The 21611-nt window shown below is 49.4% G+C and overlaps 1 protein-coding gene across 1 annotated transcript in view; it reads left to right on the plus strand.

The window, feature by feature from the left end:
* The window catches only part of LARS1 (leucyl-tRNA synthetase 1), a 211236-nt gene that overhangs the window by 121919 nt on the left and 67706 nt on the right, over positions 1-21611 (plus strand). Inside the window, exon 16 of the mRNA XM_063928113.1 lies at positions 14455-14540. Coding sequence (XP_063784183.1) covers positions 14455-14540 — 86 coding nt within the window. The remainder of the gene's footprint in view (positions 1-14454; positions 14541-21611) is intronic.

The following is a 21611-nucleotide window of genomic DNA, read 5'->3' on the forward strand; positions in this document are numbered from 1 at the left end:
ATGAATTGCAGCTACTAAACCAGCTTCACTTACCTCCAATATGCGCGTGTGGTTTGGAGCTAATCTCAACCTGATTACACGACACGAGTACCTGGCACTAACTGCCAGAGACCATCCCATGACCAGAGCAGGCTGCTGGCAAAGGATGTTGCTGACCACAATCTTCCGCAGCCTGCCACAAACATACCCTACTGCAGCTGCGAAATGCGCTGTAAAAGAACAAAATGCACTGTACGTTATACCTGGGCTGACGAAAAATCTAATTATGCTTTGCTAAATGGCTTTAATTATATACATTTGTAGAAAATAATATACATTTATAGAAAATTAACTCCTATGCTGTGGGTTTAGGCATTCCAAATCCTGTTTCTCTATCGTCCTAGTGGATGCTGGGGTTCCTGAAAGGACCAAGGGGAATAGCGGCTCCGCAGGAGACAGGGCACAAAAAGTAAAGCTTTAGGATCAGGTGGTGTGCACTGGCTCCTCCCCCTATGACCCTCCTCCAAGCCCCAGTTAGATTTTTGTGCCCGGCCGAGAAGGGTGCAATCTAGGTGGCTCTCCTAAAGAGCTGCTTAGAAAAGTTTAGCTTAGGTTTTTTATTTTACAGTGAGTCCTGCTGGCAACAGGATCACTGCAACGAGGGACTTAGGGGAGAAGAAGTGAACTCACCTGCGTGCAGGATGGATTGGCTTCTTGGCTACTGGACATTAGCTCCAGAGGGACGATCACAGGTACAGCCTGGATGGTCACCGGAGCCTCGCCGCCGGCCCCCTTGCAGATGCTGAAAAAAATCATGTGATAGCACTGTCAGCAGTGTTTCATTCCGGGAATGGAAACTGGGAAGCAGACTTCCTCAGTAGGCACGACCTCCACCCGGCAGAGTGGGAACTTCATGGGGAAGTTTTCCACATAATTGTAAACCGTTGGGAATTACCAAAGGTGGACATGATGGCGTCCCGTCTGGAAAAAAAACGGGACAGGTATTGCGCCAGGTTAAGAGACCCTCAGGCAATAGCTGTGGACGTTCTGGTAACACCGTGGGTGTACCAGTCGGTGTATGTGTTCCATCCTCTGCTTTTCATACCTAAGGTACTGAGAATTATAAGACGTAGAGGAGTAAGAACTATACTCATGGCTCCGGATTGACCAAGAAGGACTTGGTACCCGGAACTTCAAGAGATGCTCACAGAGGACTTATGGCCTCTGCCGCTAAGAAGGGACTTGTTTCAGCAAGTACCATGTCTGTTCCAAGACTTACCGCAGCTGCGTTTGACGGCATGGCGGTGGAACGCCGGATCCTAAGGGAAAAGGCATTCAGGAAGAGGTCATTCCTACCCTGGTCAAAGCCAGAAAGGAGGTGACCACACAACATTATCACCACATGTGGCGAAAATATGTTGCGTGGTGTGAGGCCAGGAAGGCCCCACGAAGAAGTTTCAACTCGGTCGATTCCTGCATTTCTTGCAAACTGGAGTGTCTATGGGCCTCAAATTGGGGTCCATTAAGGTTCAAATTTCGGCCCTGTCGATTTTTCTTCCAGAAAGAAGTGGCTTCAGTTCCTGAAGTCCAGAAGTTTGTCAAGGGAGTATTGCATATACAACCCCCTTTTGTGCCTCCAGTGGCACTGTGGGATCTCAACGTAGTTCTGGGATTCCTCAAAACACATTGGTTTAAAACCAGTCAAATCTGTGGATTTGAAGCATCTCACATGAAAAGTGAACATGCTCTTGGACCTGGCCTGGACCAGGCGAGTGTCAAATTGGTGGTTTTTTTTTCTCAAAAAAGCCCATTTCTCTGTCCTCCATCTGGGGGACGCTGCGCCGTTACTTGTGGGTTAGAGGTGTGTGGTAGTGGAGTTTGGCACAGAATCTATCTAAAGCTGACTCCTCCCCCCTCTAACCCCTCCCATCTCCTTCCTGCTCAGCCATATTCAGTTTTTATTTTGTGCCTGTGGAGTACAGACACAGTTTTTATTTCTCCTAGATTTTTTGTTTTTTTTTGTTTGTTGTTTACAGGATGCCTAGTCCCTGTTTACGGGTGACAGGTATTGATGGAGTGGACTAATATTCCACTCGAGGATGCTGTCTAGAAAGGCCACCATACCTGGGTCACTGGGGCCTTTGTACATTAACGACGACAGAAGAAAGGTACCGGACAGCCACAATCTGTCACCGACAGTATTGGGCTGTCCCCATTTATTTCATTTATTTCATTTATTTCATTCATTTATTTAAATATTCACGCCAGCCGAGCCCCCCCCCCCCCCAGCGGGAGCAGCGCCGGAGATTTCTCCCCTACAACCGCAGTGAGAGACCTGGAGGGTTGTGGGGACAGATGGCAGACTGGTCCGGGAGAGTCTTCTGACCTCCCGGGACCAGCTAGAAGCCGCCGCGGACGCTGTGAGTAGCGGCGCGCGGCGGCCCGAACTTCCGGTTTCAGCGCGGGGGTTACGTCAGCAGTGCAGGGACGGCTTCCCGCCCTGCTCTGCCCGCGCCAATCTGCCTGACGCCATCTTCTTCTGCACGGAAAGACAGGGGGACGCTGTGCGCTTCACACACGGAGCCTGCCAGGGGGAGAATTTTAACATAACCGCAAGTATAGAGGGGGCTGATCAAGGGGGGGATTACAGGCCATATTGGAATCCACTAATAAGGAGAGTCTCTGACTTGCACTCAGTTATCCTGGATTAGGTCCCACTCTATCCTAAATGTAGATTGTTAACACAGCTCATTAGTCAGAAGGTTTAGGGTGATTTTATTTTAGTGTATACCTTCAGAATGGAAAAAGTGACTAGTAAACCGGACAGACCTACAAAGGGAAAAACGGCCTCGGTAGTTTATTTTTCCTGCTCTCAGTGTGGCTCAAAGCTGGCTAAAGGTAGTTCTGACGCAGGTACCTTATGTGCTTCATGCTCTGGTGCATCAGTGACAGATCAGCAGGGAGGTTCCGCAGATCAGCCGATGCCCCCATGGGTTAAAAACATGGTGGACGCCATTTCAGATTTGCGTCAATCTAGGGAGACTGAATCTGCTCGGACTCAGGTGGAGCCTTTATGGGCCCAAAATATGGGAAGGTGCCTCACTGATTTAACTCAATCTTTGAATAAGTTTGTAAATGCTGCCAGCAGTTCGACTGCTACTAAGCGATCGCAGCCGTTACCCGCTATAGCGTTTCCAGGTGAGGAGGCGGACACCCTGGCATCTCCATTGGAGGAGGGGGAGGTAGATCCTGAATGGGATGAAGTTTCGGCTTGGGAAGATGAGGAACCTTCTACTAGTTCAGGTGTTAGATTGTTAATAGAAGCCATTCGTCAGACTCTTAATATTCAGGACACGGTGGTAGAGGAAACTCCTTCCCCCTTCTTCAAACGACAAAAGAGACAGGTTACGGCCTTCCCTTCTTATTCTCACTTTGCGGATATTTTAAAAGAACCCTGGCTTAAACCGGATTCTCGTTTTCAGGCGCCTAAAAAGTTAAAATTTCTATATCCTTTTACAGAGGAGGATACGAAATTTTGGGAGACGGCCCCTAAGGTAGATGCTCCTATTTCACATCTAGCAAAAGCTACGGTTATTCCGTCGGTACAGTCTGTGACCTTAAAAGACGCTACCGATAGAAAGATTGAAGCATTACTAAAATCTATGTTTTCTTTATCAGGTGTTTCTCTCCGTCCAGTACTGGCGAGTGCCTGGGTACTTAAGGCCGTGGATGAATGGCTTGCACAGGTGGTATCGGGAATGCAGTCGGATGATCCGTCGGAAGCCATTCACGTAGCGGAACAGATTTCGGAGGCACTCACTTATGTGGGTGAAGCCTTGTTGGATTCGGTTGCGCTACAGACCCGGGTTTCAGCCTTGACAGTATCTGCAAGACGCTCTTTGTGGCTTAGAGTTTGGAATGCTGATTCTGACTCAAAGCAAACATTGACGGCTGTGCCTTTTGAAGGTGAGTTCCTTTTTGGATCAGAGTTAAAGAAGATTATTTCAGATTCTACTGGAGGAAAGAGCCCTTTCCTTCCATCTGCACCTCACAAACCAAAACCTACAAGGTTTCGGTCCTTTCGTACGCAGGGCAGAGGTAACTTCCAATCCTTTCGTGCTTCCTCCAGATTCCCAAGAAGGGGCTCTTTCAGAGGAAGAGGATCTCAGGCTATTCGCAGACCGGCCAGTAAGCCTGCCGACAAACCTGAGGCATGACGTCTCAGGTCCCCTGGAGGGATCAATGAAGGTCGGGGCCCGGTTACTTCAGTTCAGGGAAGTGTGGCTCCTATCGAAACCGGATCGGTGGGTAATGGGGGTCATTTCCAGAGGATATATGTTGGATTTCGAAGAGACGGTCCCAACCCGACTATTCATAACACCTCTCCCAGACGATCCCTCCAGACGGCAAGCTCTTCTTCAGGCAATCACAACCCTCTTACAAAATGGAGTAATCATTCCGGTTCCCTCTCATCAAAGGGGGCGGGGGTTTTACTCAGGTCTTTTTCTTGTGGACAAGCCGGATGGTTCGTTTCGGCCCATTCTGAATCTGAAGGCTCTCAACCCGTATCTCTCAACCCAAAAATTCAAGATGGAATCCATTCGCTCAATTATCGCCGCCATGGAGCCAGGGGAATATTTGGCTTCAATAGACATAAAAGACGCCTACTTACATGTCCCGATTTGGATAGGACATCAGTCTCTGCTGAGATTTGCAATCGGGCCGGAGCATTTTCAGTTTCAAGCTCTTCCCTTTGGTCTTTCTACGGCTCCCCGAGTTTTTACAAAGGTCTTAGGCCATGTAGTCGCAGTTCTTCGTTGCCAAAGGGTCAACATCACTCCATATTTGGACGACCTGTTGGTCAAGGCACCGTCAGCGGAGATTCTCACTCAGAACCTGCAGTTAACAATGGAGACTCTACAGTCGTTCGGGTGGATAATCAACTTTCCAAAGTCATCTCTACTCCCTTCTCAGAAGATGATTTTTCTGGGACTTTTATTCGACACCAACAGCCAGAAGGTGTTTCTTCCTGCGGACAAGATTCAGGATCTGCAGTCGAGAATCCGAACCCTGTTACACTTACCAGTAGTGTCGGTCCTCAGATGTATGCAGGTGTTGGGCAAAATGGTATCCTCCTTCGAGGCAGTTCCATATGCCAGATTTCATGCCCGTCCTCTTCAAACGCAGATTCTCAACTGTTGGACTCGGACGGAACCTCGGCTCGAATTGCAGTTGATCCGCTTGTCGATAAAGACTCGTCAGTCTCTTCACTGGTGGCTTCACAGTCACAATTTGAAAAAGGGTGCACCGTTCACAATATGGTCTTGGATGATGGTCACCACGGACGCAAGCCTCAGTGGTTGGGGGGCAGTTTTCCAGACTCATCACTTCCAGGGACGCTGGAGCAATCAGGAGTCAAAATTGCAAATCAACATTCTGGAACTAAGGGCGATTCGGTATGCACTCATTCGCATTCAAACCATGGTGCAGGGTCAACCAGTTCGGGTGCAGTCCGACAATGCCACCGCAGTGGCTTACATCAACAAACAGGGAGGAACTCGCAGTTGGTCCACAATGAGAGAGGTCGCTCAGATCCTCGCGTGGGCGGAACGCTGGGTTCCGGTGATCTCCGCGATCCACATTCCAGGAGTCGAAAACTGGGAAGCAGACTTTTTGAGTCGTCACACGATTCATCCGGGGGAATGGGAACTTCATCAGGAAGTGTTTCTCTCTCTAGTGGATCGATGGGGAATGCCAGACATAGACCTGATGGCGTCTCGCCTCAACGCGAAACTTCCTCACTACGGAGCAAGGACTCAGGATCCACAGGCAATCCTGATCGATGCTCTTACTGCCCCATGGCAGTTTCAACTGGGATATGTGTTTCCGCCAATCCCACTGATTCCGCGTCTACTCCAACGCATTCGGCGAGAGGGTCTCGCAGTGATTCTAGTGACTCCAGATTGGCCGCGTCGACAGTGGTACACTCTTCTGCGCAGTATGGTAGTCGGAGATCCCTTTCGTCTACCTCTGCGACCAGATCTGCTTCTTCAAGGACCTTGTCGCCACCCAGATTTACATCGGATGGCTTTGACGGCTTGGCTCTTGAATCCAAGATTTTGAAGGCAAAAGGTCTTTCTCGATCGGTTGTCCAGACGATGATTCGAGCTAGGAAACCGGTGACCTCAGGCATTTACCATAGAATATGGCGTATTTACATTGCATGGTGCGAAAAACGGAGACTGACTCCGCATTTGTTTAGACTACCTCGCCTACTCTCTTTCCTTCAGGAGGGTCTCGACAAGGGCCTAAAGCTTTCTTCACTAAAGGGTCAGGTTTCAGCTTTATCGGTTCTTTTTCAGAAGAAACTAGCAAATATTCCAGAGGTTCAAACATTCCTGCAGGGAGTACTTCGGATTCAACCACCTTTTGTCCCTCCGGTTCCTCCCTGGGATTTAAACTTGGTCCTTACGGCTCTTCAGACCTCTCCATTTGAACCTTTAGAATCAGTTGAACTCCGTTATCTGACACAGAAAGTTGTTTTTCTGTTGGCTATTGCCTCAGCTAGACGAGTATCTGAGTTGGCGGCCCTTTCTTGCAGACCCCCCTTGTTAGTGTTTCATGAGAACCGGGTGGTTCTACGGACTAAACCTTCTTTCCTTCCAAAGGTTGTTTCAGCATTCCATTTAAATCAGGACATTGTACTTCCTGCCTTTACTCCGACATCTTCTTCTGGGGAGGACTCTCATTTGGCTCTTCTGGATGTGGTTCGAGCCTTACGTATCTATTTGTCTCGCACAGAGTCATTCCGTCGCACGGATAACTTACTGGTTTTAATTGATGTTCCAAAACGAGGTTGGCCGGCCTCCAAAAATACTGTGGCCCGTTGGATAACTTCGGCCATAAGACAGGCTTACCTGTCTTCTCATGTTTCGGTTCCTGACTCAATTAGGGCTCATTCGACTAGAGCTGTTGGAGCTTCTTGGGCTGTTCGCGGTGGTGCATCTGTTGAGCAGCTGTGCAGAGCAGCGACCTGGTCGTCAGTTCATACTTTCACAAAGTTTTATCGTTTTCATACTTTTGGTTTGGAGACTGCCTCTGTTGGGCGTCGTATATTGAAGACGGCTATGCCGTCAACGTCTCCCTCCTCTCATTAGCTTGCTTTGGGAAATCCCACAAGTAACGGCGCAGCGTCCCCCAGATGGAGGACAGAGAAATTGGGATTTTTGTTTACTTACCGTAAAATCTCTTTCTCTGAGTCCATCTGGGGGACGCTGCGATCCCTCCCATAGTTTGTCTGGTTTAATTGGTTAATTTTTTTATTCTGGTCTATCTCCTTTGGCTTGGCTAAACGTTAACTGAATATGGCTGAGCAGGAAGGAGATGGGAGGGGTTAGAGGGGGGAGGAGTCAGCTTTAGATAGATTCTGTGCCAAACTCCACTACCACACACCTCTAACCCACAAGTAACGGCGCAGCGTCCCCCAGATGGACTCTGAGAAAGAGATTTTACGGTAAGTAAACAAAAATCCCAATATCTGTTTGTCCATTCGGACAGGGCAGAGCTGCGGACTCGTCCCCAGTTCTCTCCCTAAGGTGGTGTCAGTGTTTCACCTGAACCAGCTTATTGTGGTGTCTTGCGCCTACTAGGGACTTGGAGGACTCCAAGTTGCTAGATGTGGTCAGGGCCCTGAAAATATAGGTTCCAGGACGGCTGGAGTCAGGAAAACTGACTTGCTGTTATCCTGTATGCACCCAACAAACTGGGTGCTCTTGCTTTTAAGCAGACTTTTGCTAGTTGGATGTGTAATACAATTCAGCTTGCACATTCTGTGGCAGGCCTGCCACAGCCAAAATATGTAAATGCCCATTCCACAAGGAAGGTGGGCTCATCTTGGGCGGCTGCCCGAGGGGTCTCGGCTTTACAACTTTGCCGAGCGGCTATTTAGTCAGGGGCAAACACGTTTGTAAAATCCTACAAATTTGATACCCTGGCTAAGGAGGACCTGGAGTTCTCTCATTCGGTGCTGCAGAGTCATCCGCACTCTCCCGCCCGTTTGGGAGCTTTGGTATAATCCCCTTGGTCCTTTCAGGAACCCCAGCATCCACTAGGACGATAGAGAAAATAAGAATTTACTTACCGATAATTCTATTTCTCTATCGTCCTTGTGGATGCTGGGGTTCCTGAAAGGACCATGGGGAATAGCGGCTCCGCAGGAGACAGGGCACAAAAAGTAAAGCTTTCCGATCAGGTGGTGTGCACTGGCTCCTCCCCCTATGACCCTCCTCCAGACTCCAGTTAGATTTTTGTGCCCGGCCGAGAAGGGTGCAATCTAGGTGGCTCTCCTAAAGAGCTGCTTAGAGAAAGTTTAGCTTAGGTTTTTTATTTTACAGTGAGTCCTGCTGGCAACAGGATCACTGCAACGAGGGACTTAGGGGAGAAGGAGTGAACTCACCTGCGTGCAGGATGGATTGGCTTCTTGGCTACTGGACATCAGCTCCAGAGGGACGATCACAGGTACAGCCTGGATGGTCACCGGAGCCGCGCCGCCGGCCCCCTTGCAGATGCTGAAGTAAGAAGAGGTCCAGAATCGGCGGCTGAAGACTCCTGCAGTCTTCTAAAGGTAGCGCACAGCACTGCAGCTGTGCGCCATTTTCCTCTCAGCACACTTCACACGGCAGTCACTGAGGGTGCAGGGCGCTGGGAGGGGGGCGCCCTGGGAGGCAAATGAAAACCTTTTTTGGCGAAAAATACCTCACATATAGCCCCCAGAGGCTATATGGAGATATTTAACCCCTGCCAAGATTCACTAAATAGCGGGAGACGAGCCCGCCGAAAAAGGGGCGGGGCCTATCTCCTCAGCACACAGCGCCATTTTCTCTCACAGAAAGCCTGGAGAGAAGGCTCCCAGGCTCTCCCCTGCACTGCACTACAGAAACAGGGTTAAAACAGAGAGGGGGGGCACTGATTTTGGCGATATTGAGATATATATAAAGATGCTATAAGGGAAAACACTTATATAAGGTTGTCCCTATATAATTATAGCGTTTTGGTGTGTGCTGGCAAACTCTCCCTCTGTCTCCCCAAAGGGCTAGTGTGGGTCCTGTCCTCTGTCAGAGCATTCCCGGTGTGTGTGCTGTGTGTCTGTACGTGTGTGTCGACATGTATGAGGACGATGTTGGTGAGGAGGCGGAGAAATTGCCTGTAATGGTGATGTCACTCTCTAGGGAGTCGACACCGGAATGGATGGCTTATTTAGGGAATTACGTGAGAATGTCAACACGCTGCAAGGTCGGTTGACGACGTGAGACGGCCGACAAACTATTAGTACCGGTCCAGGCGTCTCAGAAACACCGTCAGGGGCGTTAAAAACGCCCATTTACCTCAGTCGGTCGACACAGACACGGACACTGAATCCAGTGTCGACGGTGAATAAACAAACGTATTTCTCATTAGGGCCACACGTTAAGGGCAATGAAGGAGGTGTTGCATATTTCTGATACTACAAGTACCACAAAAAAGGGTATTATGTGGGAGTGAAAAAACTACCTGTAGTTTTTCCTGAATCAGATAAAATAAAATGAAGTGTGTGATGATGCGTGGGGTTACCCCGATAGCAAATATTGGCGTTATACCCTTTCCCGCCAGAAATTAGGGCGCGTTGGGAAACACCCCTTAGGGTGATAAGGCGCTCACACGCTTATCAAGTGGCGTTACCGTCTCCAGATACGGCCGCCCTCAAGGAGCCAGCTGATAGGAAGCTGGAAAGATATCCTAAAAAGTATATACACACATACGGTGGTTATACTGCGACCAGCGATCGCCATCAGCCTGGAGATGCAGTGCTGGGTTGGCTTGGTCGGATTCCCTGACTGAAAATATTTTATTCATATAGAGCATTTAATAGGATGCATTCTATATATATGTACGTGAGAGGCACAGAGGGATATTTGCTCTCTGGCATCAAGATAAGTACGTTGTCCATATCACCCAGAAGATGTCATGGACACGACAGTGGTCAGGTGATACAGATCCCATACGGCACATGGAAGTATTGCCGTATAAAGGGAAGGAGTTAGTTGGGGTCGGTCCATCGGACCTGGGGACCACGGCAACAGCTGGGAAATCCAACCTTTTTACCCCAAGTTACATCTCAGCTGAAAAAGACACCGTCTTTTCAGCCTCAATCCTTCCTTTCCCATGAGGGCATGCAGGCAAAAGGCCAGTCATATCTGCCCAGACATAGAGGTAAGGGAAGTAGACTGCAGCAGGCAGCCCCTTCCCAGGAAAAGAAGCCCTCCACCGCGTCTGCCAAGTCCTCAGCATGACGCTGGGGCCGTGCAAGCGGACTCAAGGTGGGGGGGTAGTCTCAAGAGTCTCAGCGCGCAGTGGGATCACTCGCAGGTTGACCCCTAGATAGTACAAGTATTATCCCAGGGGTACAGATTGGAGAGTCGAGACATCTTCTCCTCGCAGGTTTCTGAAGTCTGCTTTACCAACGGCTCCCTCCGACAGGGAGGCAGCATTGGAAACAATTCACAAGCTGTATATCCAGCAGGTGATAATCAAAGTACCCCTCCTACAACAAGGAAAAGGGTATTATTTTTCCACACTATATTGTGGTACTGAAGCCAGACGGCTTGGTGAGACATAGTCTAAACTGAAATCTTTGAACACTTACATAAAAGGTTCAAATCGAGATGGAGTCACTCAGAGCAGTGATAGCGAACCGGAAAAAAGGGGACTATATGGTGTCCCTGGACATCAAGGATTACCTCCATGTCCAAATTTGCCCTTCTCAACAAGGGTACCTCTGGTTCGTGGTACAGAACTGTCAATATCAGTTTCAGACGATGCCGTTTGAATTATCCACGGCACCCCGGGCCTTTTACCAAGGTAATGGCCGAAAAGATGTTTCTTCAAAGAAAAAAGGCATCTAAATTATCCCTTACTTGGACGATATCCTGAAAAGGGCAAGTTCCAGAGAACAGTTGGAGGTCGGAAGAGCACTATCTAAAGTAGTTCTACGACAGCACGACTGGATTCTAAATATTCCAAGAATCACAGCTGTTTTCCGACGATACGTCTGCTGTTCCTAGGAATGATTCTGGGCATAGTCCAGAAAAAGGTGTTCCTCCGGGAGGAAAAAGCCAAGGAGTTATTCGACCTAGTCAGAAACCTCCTAAAACCAGGCCAAGTATCAGTGCATCAATGCACAGGAGTCCTGGGAAAAATGGTGGCTTCTTACGAAGCGATTCCATTCGGCAGATCTCAGGGGATTTGCTGGACGAATGGTCCGGATCGCATTTTCAGATGCATCAGCGGATAATCCTGTCTCCAAGGACAAGGGTGTCTCTTCTGTGGGGGCTGCAGAGTGCTCATCTTTTAGAGGGCAGCACACTCAGCATTCAGGACTGTGTTCTGGGGACCACGGATACCAGCCTGAGAGGCTGGGGAGTAGTCACACAGGGAAAAAATTTCCAAGGAAGTGTGGTCAAGTCTGGAGACTTCTCTCCACATGAATATACTGGAGCTAAGGGCAATTTACAATGCTCTGAGCCTAGGAAGACTCCTGCTTCAAAGTCAACCGGTGCTGATCCAGTAGGACATCATCATGGCGGTCGCCCACGTTATCAGACGGGGCGACACAAGAAGCAGGAGGGCAATGACAGCAAGGATTCTTCGCTGGGCGGAAAATCATGTGATAACACTGTCAGCAGTGTTCATTCCGGGAGTGGGCAACTGGGAAGATTTCCTCAGCATAAATGAATTCCACCCGGAAAAGTGGAAACTTAATCTGGAAGTTTCCACATGATTGTAAACCGTTGGGAAAGACCAAAGGTGGTTATGATGGCGTCCCACCTGAAGCGCCAGGTCAAGAGACACTCAGGCAATAGCTGGGACGCTCTGGTAACACCGTCGGTGTACCAGTCGGTGTATGTGTTCCATCCTCTGCTTTTCATACCCAATGTATTGAAAATGATAGGAAGGAGAGGAGTAAGAACTATACTCGTGGCTCCGGTTTGGCCAAGAAGGACTTGGTTCCCGGAACTTCAAGAGATACTAAGAAGGGTCTTGATTCGGCAAGAACCGTGTCTGTTCCGGGACTTACCGCAGCTGCGTTGACGCCAAGGCGGGTGAACGCCGGATCCTAAGGGAAAGAGGCATTCCGGAAGAGGTCATCCCTACCCTGGTCAGAGCCAGGAAGGAGGTGACCGCACAACATTATCACCACTTAGGTGAAAATATGTGCCAGGGTGTGAGTCCAGGAAGGCTCCACGGAAGAATTTCAACTAGGTTAATTTCTACAATTCCTGCAAACAGGAGTGTCTATGGGTCTCAAATTGGGTCCATTAAGGTTCAAATTTCGGCCTGTTGATTTTCTTCCAGAAAGAAATTGGCTTCAGTTCCTGAAGTCCAGAAGTTGTTAAGGGAGTACTGCATATACAGCCCCTTTGATGTCTCCAGTGGCACTGGGCGATCTCAACGTAGTTTTGGGATTCCTAAAAAATCACATTGGTTTAAACAACTCAAATCTGTGGATTTGATATATCTCACATGGAAAATGACCATGCTGTTGGTCCTGGCCTCGGCCAGGCGAGTGTCAGAATTGGCGGCTTTATCTCACAAAGCCATATCTGATTGTCCATTCGGACAGAGCAAAGCTGCGGACTCGTCCCCAGTTTCTCCTTAAGGTGGTGTCAGCGTTTCACCTGAACCAGCTTATTGTGGTACCTGCGGCTACTAGGGACTTGGAGGACTCCAAGTTGCTGGATGTTATCAGGGCCCTGAAAATATAGTTTCCAGGTTGGCTGGAGTCAGGAAATCTGACTTGCTGTTTATCCTGTATGCACCCAACAATGCTGGGTGCTTCTGCTTCTAAGCAGTCGATTGCTCGTGGGATTGGTAGCACAATTCAACTTGCACATTCTGTGGCAGGCCTGCCACAGTCTAAATCTGTTAAGGCCCATTCCACAAGGAAGGTGGGCTCATCTTGGGCGGCTGCCCGAGGGGTCTCGGCATTACAACTTTGCCGAGCAGCTACGTGGTCGGGGGAGAACACGTTTGTAAAATTCTACAAATTTGATACCCTGGCAAAAGAGGACCTGGAGTTCTCTCATTCGGTGCTGCAGAGTCATCCGCACTCTCCCGCCCGTTTGGGAGCTTTGGTATAATCCCCATGGTCCTTTCAGGAACCCCAGCATCCACAAGGACGATAGAGAAAATAAGAATTTACTTACCGATAATTCTATTTCTCGGAGTCCGTAGTGGATGCTGGGCGCCCATCCCAAGTGCGGATTATCTACAATACTTGTACATAGTTATTGCTAACTAAATCGGGTTATTGTTGTTGTGAGCCATCTTTTCAGAGGCTCCGCTGTTATCATACTGTTAACTGGGTTCAGATCACAGGTTGTACAGTGTGATTGGTGTGGCTGGTATGAGTCTTACCCGGGATTCAAAATTCCTCCCTTATTGTGTACGCTCGTCCGGGCACAGTACCTAACTGGAGTCTGGAGGAGGGTCATAGGGGGAGGAGCCAGTGCACACCACCTGATCGGAAAGCTTTACTTTTTGTGCCCTGTCTCCTGCGGAGCCGCTATTCCCCATGGTCCTTTCAGGAACCCCAGCATCCACTACGGACTCCGAGAAATAGAATTATCGGTAAGTAAATTCTTATTTTCTCGGAGTCCGTAGTGGATGCTGGGCGCCCATCCCAAGTGCGGATTATCTGCATTACTTGTACATAGTTACAAAAATCGGGTTATTATTGTTGTGAGCCATCTTTTCAGAGGCTCCGCTGTTATCATACTGTTAACTGGGTTCAGATCACAGGTTGTACAGTGTGATTGGTGTGGCTGGTATGAGTCTTACCCGGGATTCATAAATCCTTCCTTATTGTGTACGCTCGTCCGGGCACAGTACCTAACTGAGGCTTGGAGGAGGGTCATAGGGGGAGGAGCCAGTGCACACCACCTGATCCTAAAGCTTTACTTTTTGTGCCCTGTCTCCTGCGGAGCCGCTATTCCCCTTGGTCCTTTCAGGAACCCCAGCATCCACTACGGACTCCGAGAAATAGAATTATCGGTAAGTAAATTCTTATTTTAAGTATATACAACCATTTTTTGTAGAAAACTGCTAGACTCAGTTTATTTTTTAACTAGATATAATTTAACATTATAGTTTTTTTTTTTGTAAGAGTTAGCTTTACAACCAACAAAGAAAAAGTTTATTTTGTAAAATATCCCTTATCCTCCATCTTTGGGGTTGGTTGTTACTCTTTCTTACTGCAATAGTGGCTAACAGCTGGACCGCAGGCTTTTTCTGTACCATCACTTTATCATGTGTGCTACACCAATTTATAAATTATTCATAAATATTAGAATAATTTAGAGTTTCTGACAGTAAGTGTACATGTGGTAAATGCTCCATTACTTTGGCATGGTGCAGTCATCCAACCATCTTCTCTTACAGGGTGAGGCTATGATTTATATGGAGCCAGAGAAGCAGGTTATTTCCCGTTCAGCTGATGAATGTGTGGTAGCACTGTGTGACCAATGGTGAGTAGATAATGAGATCTCCCTGTATGTATTGTGATTCTGTTACTGTTGTATTTCACACTTAGGGATAGGGGTAGATGTGCACTGAGACCACTTCTCCCCCATGTATTACTGTGGCAGTGTGTATTGTCCTTATCGATGCTGCTATCTTTAAGCCAGTGTGCGGGGAACTGATCGCTCCAACACCTGCAGCTATTGATTTCGACAGCTGTAGGTGTTGTAGATCATTCCCTGGCTGCGGCGACTGTCTGCTTCGGGCTTAATGTAAAATTTCACAAGTTGAGTTTTGTCTCTGAGGAGAGATATCCAGGTCAAGTGTGATGTGTACCTGAAGGGTTGATATTGGTCCAATACAGAGCAACCTAAAATAAACCTTTCTGCTGCGTGGTACTCTGGGCTCCACATCGGGGTGTAGAGTAGGATCTTGATCCGAGGCACCAACAGGCTCAAAGCTTTTGACTGTTCCCAAGATGCTCAGCGCCGCCGCCTCTATAACCCCACCTCCATGCACAGGGAGCTCAGTTTGTAAGTTGGTGCCATGCAGTATGCAGGCACTTTATAGGGGGCTGCCTCTTGCAGCCTATTCAGAGCTTCATTTAAGAAGAAAAGACAGAAGATTCTTGTTAGAATACTACAGGGCTGCAGCAGGAAAAGTCTTAACAGACTTCTCTGCGTGCAGCTCCGTCACCCCCAGCGGCGCTGTATACTCCCGTGCCCTGGTTGCCGGGTCACTGCAGCAGAGGCTCCGGTTTCTTCTAACAGGTCAGTCACACACACGCCATCCTCCCGGTTCGCGGGGCCGCTGACAAGGGGAAGGTAAGGGGCCCCTCCCCCCAACCCCAGGATGCCATTTCAGCAATGTTCCCGCCCTGGAGCTGCATACAGATGGGTCCATGTTTATCTTGACCTTTAATAGGATGAACGGAGATTGGGCAGTTGGACTTAATCCCCTGCCGTAATAACTTAATCCCCTGCTGTATTGTTCTCTGTATTGTATTGCAGCTGAGAAAAATAGATGAAGGGTTTATGTCAGGGGTGGGGAACCTTTTTTCTACCGAGGGCCATTTGGATATTTATAAAATCCTTCGGGGGCCATACAAAAATTCTCAACTTAAAAAATGACCCTGCCCCCCAGTAGGTCTGCCCCTTAGAGGTATTGTGTGTGCCAGTAAAAACGGGACGTGATACACATATGCCCCCAATAGTGCGGTGCCAGATCCACAATTGCCCCCACAGTGCCAGGTATACAAATGCCCCCACAGTGCCAGGTATACAAATGCCTCTCACAGTGCCAGGTCCAGATGTCCCCACAGTGCCAGGTATACAGATGCCCCCAAAGTGCCAGGTATACAAATGCCCCTCACAGTGCCAGGTATACAGATGTCCCCACAGTGCCAGGTATACAGATGCCCCCACAGTGCCAGGTATACAGATGCCCCCACAGTGCCAGGTATACAGATGCCCCTCACAGTGCCAGTTATACAGATGCCCCCACAGTGCCAGGTATACAAATGCCCCCCACAGTGCCAGGTATACAGATGCCCCTCACAGTGCCAGGTATACAGATGCCCCTCACAGTGCCAGTTATACAGATGCCCCTCACAGTGCCAGTTATACAGATGCCCCTCACAGTGCCAGTTATACAGATGCCCCTCACAGTGCCAGTTATACAGATGCCCCCACAGTGCCAAGTTTACAAATGCCCCCCACAGTGCCAGGTATACAGATGCCCCCACAGTGCCAGGTATACAAATGCCCCCCACAGTGCCAGGTATACAAATGCCCCCCACAGTGCCAGGTATACAAGCCAGGTATACAAATGCCCCCCACAGTGCCAGGTATACAAGCCAGGTATACAAATGCCCCCCACAGTGCCAGGTATACAAATGCCCCTCACAGTGCCAGGTATACAGATGCCCCCACAGTGCCAGGTATACAGATGCCCCCACAGTGCCAGGTATACAGATGTCCCCACAGTGCCAGGTATACAGATGCCCCTCACAGTGCCAGTTATACAGATGCCCCCACAGTGCCAGGTATACAAATGCCCCCCACAGTGCCAGGTATACAGATGCCCCTCACAGTGCCAGTTATACAGATGCCCCCACAGTGCCAGGTATACAAATGCCCCCACAGTGCCAGGTATACAGATGCCCTCCCCCCTCCCCTCTCCCCTCCGTGCTGATTACCGTGCTCCTTTCGGTGGGACACGGAGGAGAGCGCGGATGTCGGGTGGGAGCGGCGGCGTGTTGTACTTCAAACCAGCCGCCGGTTCGAGAGCCAATCAGAGCTCGCGGACCGGCAGCCGCGGTTCCTGATTGGCTGCCGGTCCGCGAGCTCTGATTGGCTCACGGACCGGCGGCTGGTTTGAAGTACTACACGCCGCCGCTCCCACCCGACAGCCGCGCTCTCCTCCCTGTTCTGACAGCTGAGACACGCTGCCGCCGGACTGAGCGGCAGCGTGTCTCACTGACACAAGCTGGTGGGCCGGACCAAACGGCTCATACGGCCCGCGGGCCGGAGGTTCCCCACCCCTGGTTTATGTTAATAAAACATCTTGTGCCTAGGCGCAACAAACTAGCCAAGATAGCCGTGGACCCATCTGTATCTCTCCCTCACTCCGGACCAGCGGCCATCATAGATTCAGCTGAGCTGTTTCTAGGACTGCTGGGGCAAATCCTCCTCTGTAGATCCGCCTGATTGCCAGTGCTGTGCTTCTTACAGGACACTTAAGTATTCTATCTATCACTGGGACAGTGTTAGTTAAGAAAGAGTGCATACATTCAGGTTTGTGTGGTACAAACACCCTGTGATATACATCCAGTGTTTACTGTGCATTGTTATATCTATTGTTAGCACATATAGCCATACTGAGTATTACTTTGTATTGCTAGTCCAGTGCAGTTTTATGGTACATAATTTCTGCATGGTAAGCCTGTGACTATATATTTGTGTGTGCATGTAGCTGCTGCGTGGTTGCCTTATTAAAGGGTATTTCAGTCAGTGGGCTATTCCTATATTGCTATACCTGAGGGGGCTAAAGGTCCGTACACACGGAGTGATTCTGACTAAGCGATTTCCCTTGAACTGGCTGTAGGAGATTTTGACTAACTTTACCAGAGATTTTGACTAACTTTTCCAGCGATTTTGGCTATGAGCGATTTTGGCTAACTCATTCAAGCAAGGGGATGCTTTTTCTTTTCCAGCGACATAGCCAAAATTGACTTGCCTGCACAGTCTATTTTTAGCAGCGATAGCGACCTGGCGGGGACGCGCATCGCTATCGCTGGCTGTGTACACATGGAGAGATATGCACTAACTTTCTGAGCGATTTTGACTATATAGTCAAAATCGCTCAGTTATATCGCTCCGTGTGTATGCACCTTAAGTGTTTCAGGTTTTTCTTTCTGTTTAATATAGGATTGTATTACAAGATATACTGACAGTGTATTTCTCTGACGTCCTAGTGGATGCTGGGAACTCCGTAAGGACCATGGGGAATAGACGGGCTCCGCAGGAGACTGGGCACTCTAAAGAAAAGATTAGGTACTATCTGGTGTGCACTGGCTCCTCCCTCTATGCCCCTCCTCCAGACCTCAGTTAGAATCTGTGCCCGGCCAGAGCTGGGTGCTCCTAGTGGGCTCTCCTGAGCTTACTAGTAAAGAAAGTATTTATTAGGTTTTTATTTTCAGTGAGCTTCTGCTGGCAACAGACTCACTGCTACGTGGGACTAAGGGGAGAGAAGCAAACCTACCTGCTTGCAGCTAGCTTGTGCTTCTTAGGCTACTGGACACCATTAGCTCCAGAAGGTTCGAACACAGGCACCTGTCCTCGATCGTCCGTTCCCGGAGCCGCGCCGCCATCCCCCTCGCAGAGCCAGAACAACAGAAGCTGGAAGACGACGAAATCGGCGGCAGAAGACTCCTGTTTTCATTTAAGGTAGCGCACAGCACTGCAGCTGTGCGCCATTGCTCCCAGCACACGTACACACTCCGGTCACTGTAGGGTGCAGGGCGCTGGGGGGGGGGCGCTCTTGGCAGCAAATGAAGTACCTTTTGGCAATAAAAATATATATATATATATACAGTCTGGCACTGTATATATGTAAAAACCCCCGCCATTTTTTTACACAGAAAGCGGGACCGAAGCCCGCCACTGAGGGGGCGGGGCCTTCTTCCTCAGCACACCAGCGCCATTTTCTCTTCACAGCTCCGCTGGAAGCAGCTCCCCAGGCTCTCCCCTGCAGTATCCAGGTACAAGAAGGGTAAAAAAGAGAGGGGGGGCACATAAATTTAGGCGCAAATAAAACATATAAGGCAGCTATTGGGTAATCACTTATTATAAGTGAAAATCCCTGTGTTATATAGCGCTGTGGTGTGTGCTGGCATACTCTCTCTCTGTCTCCCCAAAGGACTTTGTGGGGTCCTGTCCTCAGTCTGAGCATTCCCTGTGTGTGTGTGGTGTGTCGGTACGGCTGTGTCGACATGTTTGATGAGGAGGGTTACGTGGAGGCGGAGCAAGGGCAGATAAGTGTGGTGTCGGGGCCGACACCTGATTGGATGGATATATGGAAGGTCTTAAACGACAATGTAAGCTCCTTACATAAAAGGTTTCATGACGCTGCAGCCTTGGGACAGCCGGGGTCTCAGCCCGCGCCTTCCCAGGCGACTCAGAAATCGTCAGGGGCTCATAAACGCCCTCTATCTCAGATGGTTGACACAGATGTCGACACGGAGTCCGACTCAAGTGTCGATGATGATGAGGCACATTTACATCTAAAATGACCAAGGCCATCCGATACATGATTATTGCAATGAAAGATGTATTACACATTTCTGAGATTAACCCTGTTAATACAAGAGGGTTTATATGTTTGGGGAGAAAAAGCAGCCAGTGACTTTTCCCCCATCTGATGAATTAAATGAATTATGTGAAGAAGCGTGGAGTTCCCCTGATAAGAAACTAGTGATTTCTAAGAGGTTACTGATGGCGTACCCTTTCCCGCCAACGGACAGGTTACGTTGGGAAACATCCCCTAGGGTGGACAAGGCGCTGACACGCTTATCTAAAAAGGTGGCCCTGCCGTCTCAGGATACGGCCGCCCTAAAGGAGCCTGCGGATAGAAAGCAGGAAGCTATCCTGAAGTCAGTGTATACACACTCTGGTACTCTACTGAGACCTGCTATTGCTTCAGCCTGGATGTGTAGTGCTGTAGTAGCATGGACAGATACTCTGTCAGACGACATAGATTCCCTCGACAGGGATACTGTTTTGCTAACCCTGGGCCATATAAAAGACGTCTTATATATGCGGGATGCTCAGAGGGACATTTGCCTGCTGGGCTCTAGAATTAATGCCATGTCCATTTCTGCCAGGAGGGTCTTATGGACTCGGCAATGGACAGGAGATGCTGATTCTAAAAAACACATGGAGGTTTTGCCTTATAAGGGTGAGGAATTGTTTGGGGACGGTCTATCGGACCTCGTGTCCACAGCGACAGCTGTAAAGTCGACTTTCTTGCATCAGGTTTCCTCACAGCCTAAGAAAGCACCGTATTATCAAATGCAGTCCTTTCGTTCTCAGAAAGGCAAGAGGGTCAGGGGCGCATCCTTTCTTGCCAGAGGCAGGGGTAGAGGTAACAAGCTGCACCATGCAGCCAGTTCCCATGAACAAAAGCCCTCCCCTGCTTCCACTAAGTCCACCGCATGACGTTGGGGCTCCACAGGCGGAGCCAGGTGCGGTGGGGGCGCGTCTCCGAAACTTCAGCAACCAGTGGGTTCGCTCACAGGTGGATCTCTGGGCTGTACAAATTGTATCTCAGGGATACAAGCTGGAATTCGAAGCGACTCCCCCCCCCCCCCCCCCCCCACCGTTACCTCAAATCAGCCTTGCCAGCTTCCCCCATGGAAAGGGAGGTAGTACTGGCGGCAATTCACAAGCTGTACCTCCAGCAAGTGATTATCAGGGTCCCCCTCCTTCAACAGGGAAGGGGTTACTATTCCACAATGTTTGTGGTACCGAAACCGGACGGTTCGGTGAGATCCATCCTGAATTTAAAATCCTTGAACACTTATATAAAGAAATTCAAGTTCAAAATGGAATCGCTCAGAGCGGTTATTGCAAGCCTTGAAGAGGGGGATTTTATGGTGTCGCTGGACATCAAGGATGCTTACTTGCATGTCCCCATTTACCCACTTCACCAGGAGTACCTCAGGTTTGTGGTACCAGGACTGTCATTACCTGTTCCAGACGTTGCCGTTTGGCCTGTCCACGGCACCGAGGATATTTACCAAGGTAATGGCCGAAATGATGGTACTCCTTCGGAAGAAGTGAGTTATAGTTATCCCGTACTTGGACGATCTCCTCATAAAGGCGAGGTCCAGAGAGCAGTTGTTGATCAGCGTAGCACTCTCTCAGGAAGTGTTGCAACAGCACGGCTGGATTCTGAATGTTCCAAAGTCGCAGCTGATTCCTACAACGCGTCTGCTTTTCCTGGGCATGATTCTGGACACAGAACAGAAGAAGGTGTTTCTCCCGGAGGAGAAGGCCCAGGAATTAGCATCTCTGGTCAGGGACCTCCTGAAACCAAAACAGGTATCGGTGCATCACTGCACGCGAGTCCTGGGAAAGATGGTGGCTTCATACGAAGCCATTCCCTTCGGCAGGTTCCATGCAAGGATCTTTCAGTGGGATCTGTTGGACAAGTGGTCCGGATCGCATCTCCAGATGCATCGGCTGACCACCCTGTCCCCAAGGGCCAGGGTGTCTCTTCTGTGGTGGCTGCAGAGTGCTCACCTTCTCGAGGGCCGCAGGTTCGGCATACAGGACTGGGTCCTGGTGACCACGGATGCAAGCCTCCGAGGATGGGGGGCAGTCACTCAGGGAAGAAACTTCCAAGGGCTGTGGTCAAGTCTGGAGACTTCTCTACACATAAATATATTGGAACTAAGGGCCATTTACAACGCCCTGAGTCAAGCAGAGCCCCTGCTTCGAAACTGGCCAGTGCTGATTCAGTCAGACAACATCACGGCGGTCGCCCATGTAAACCGCCAGGACGGCACAAGAAGCAGG

Source organism: Pseudophryne corroboree, chromosome 6 (genome assembly GCF_028390025.1).
Source record: "Pseudophryne corroboree isolate aPseCor3 chromosome 6, aPseCor3.hap2, whole genome shotgun sequence".
In the NCBI taxonomy this organism is placed as follows: domain Eukaryota; kingdom Metazoa; phylum Chordata; class Amphibia; order Anura; family Myobatrachidae; genus Pseudophryne; species Pseudophryne corroboree.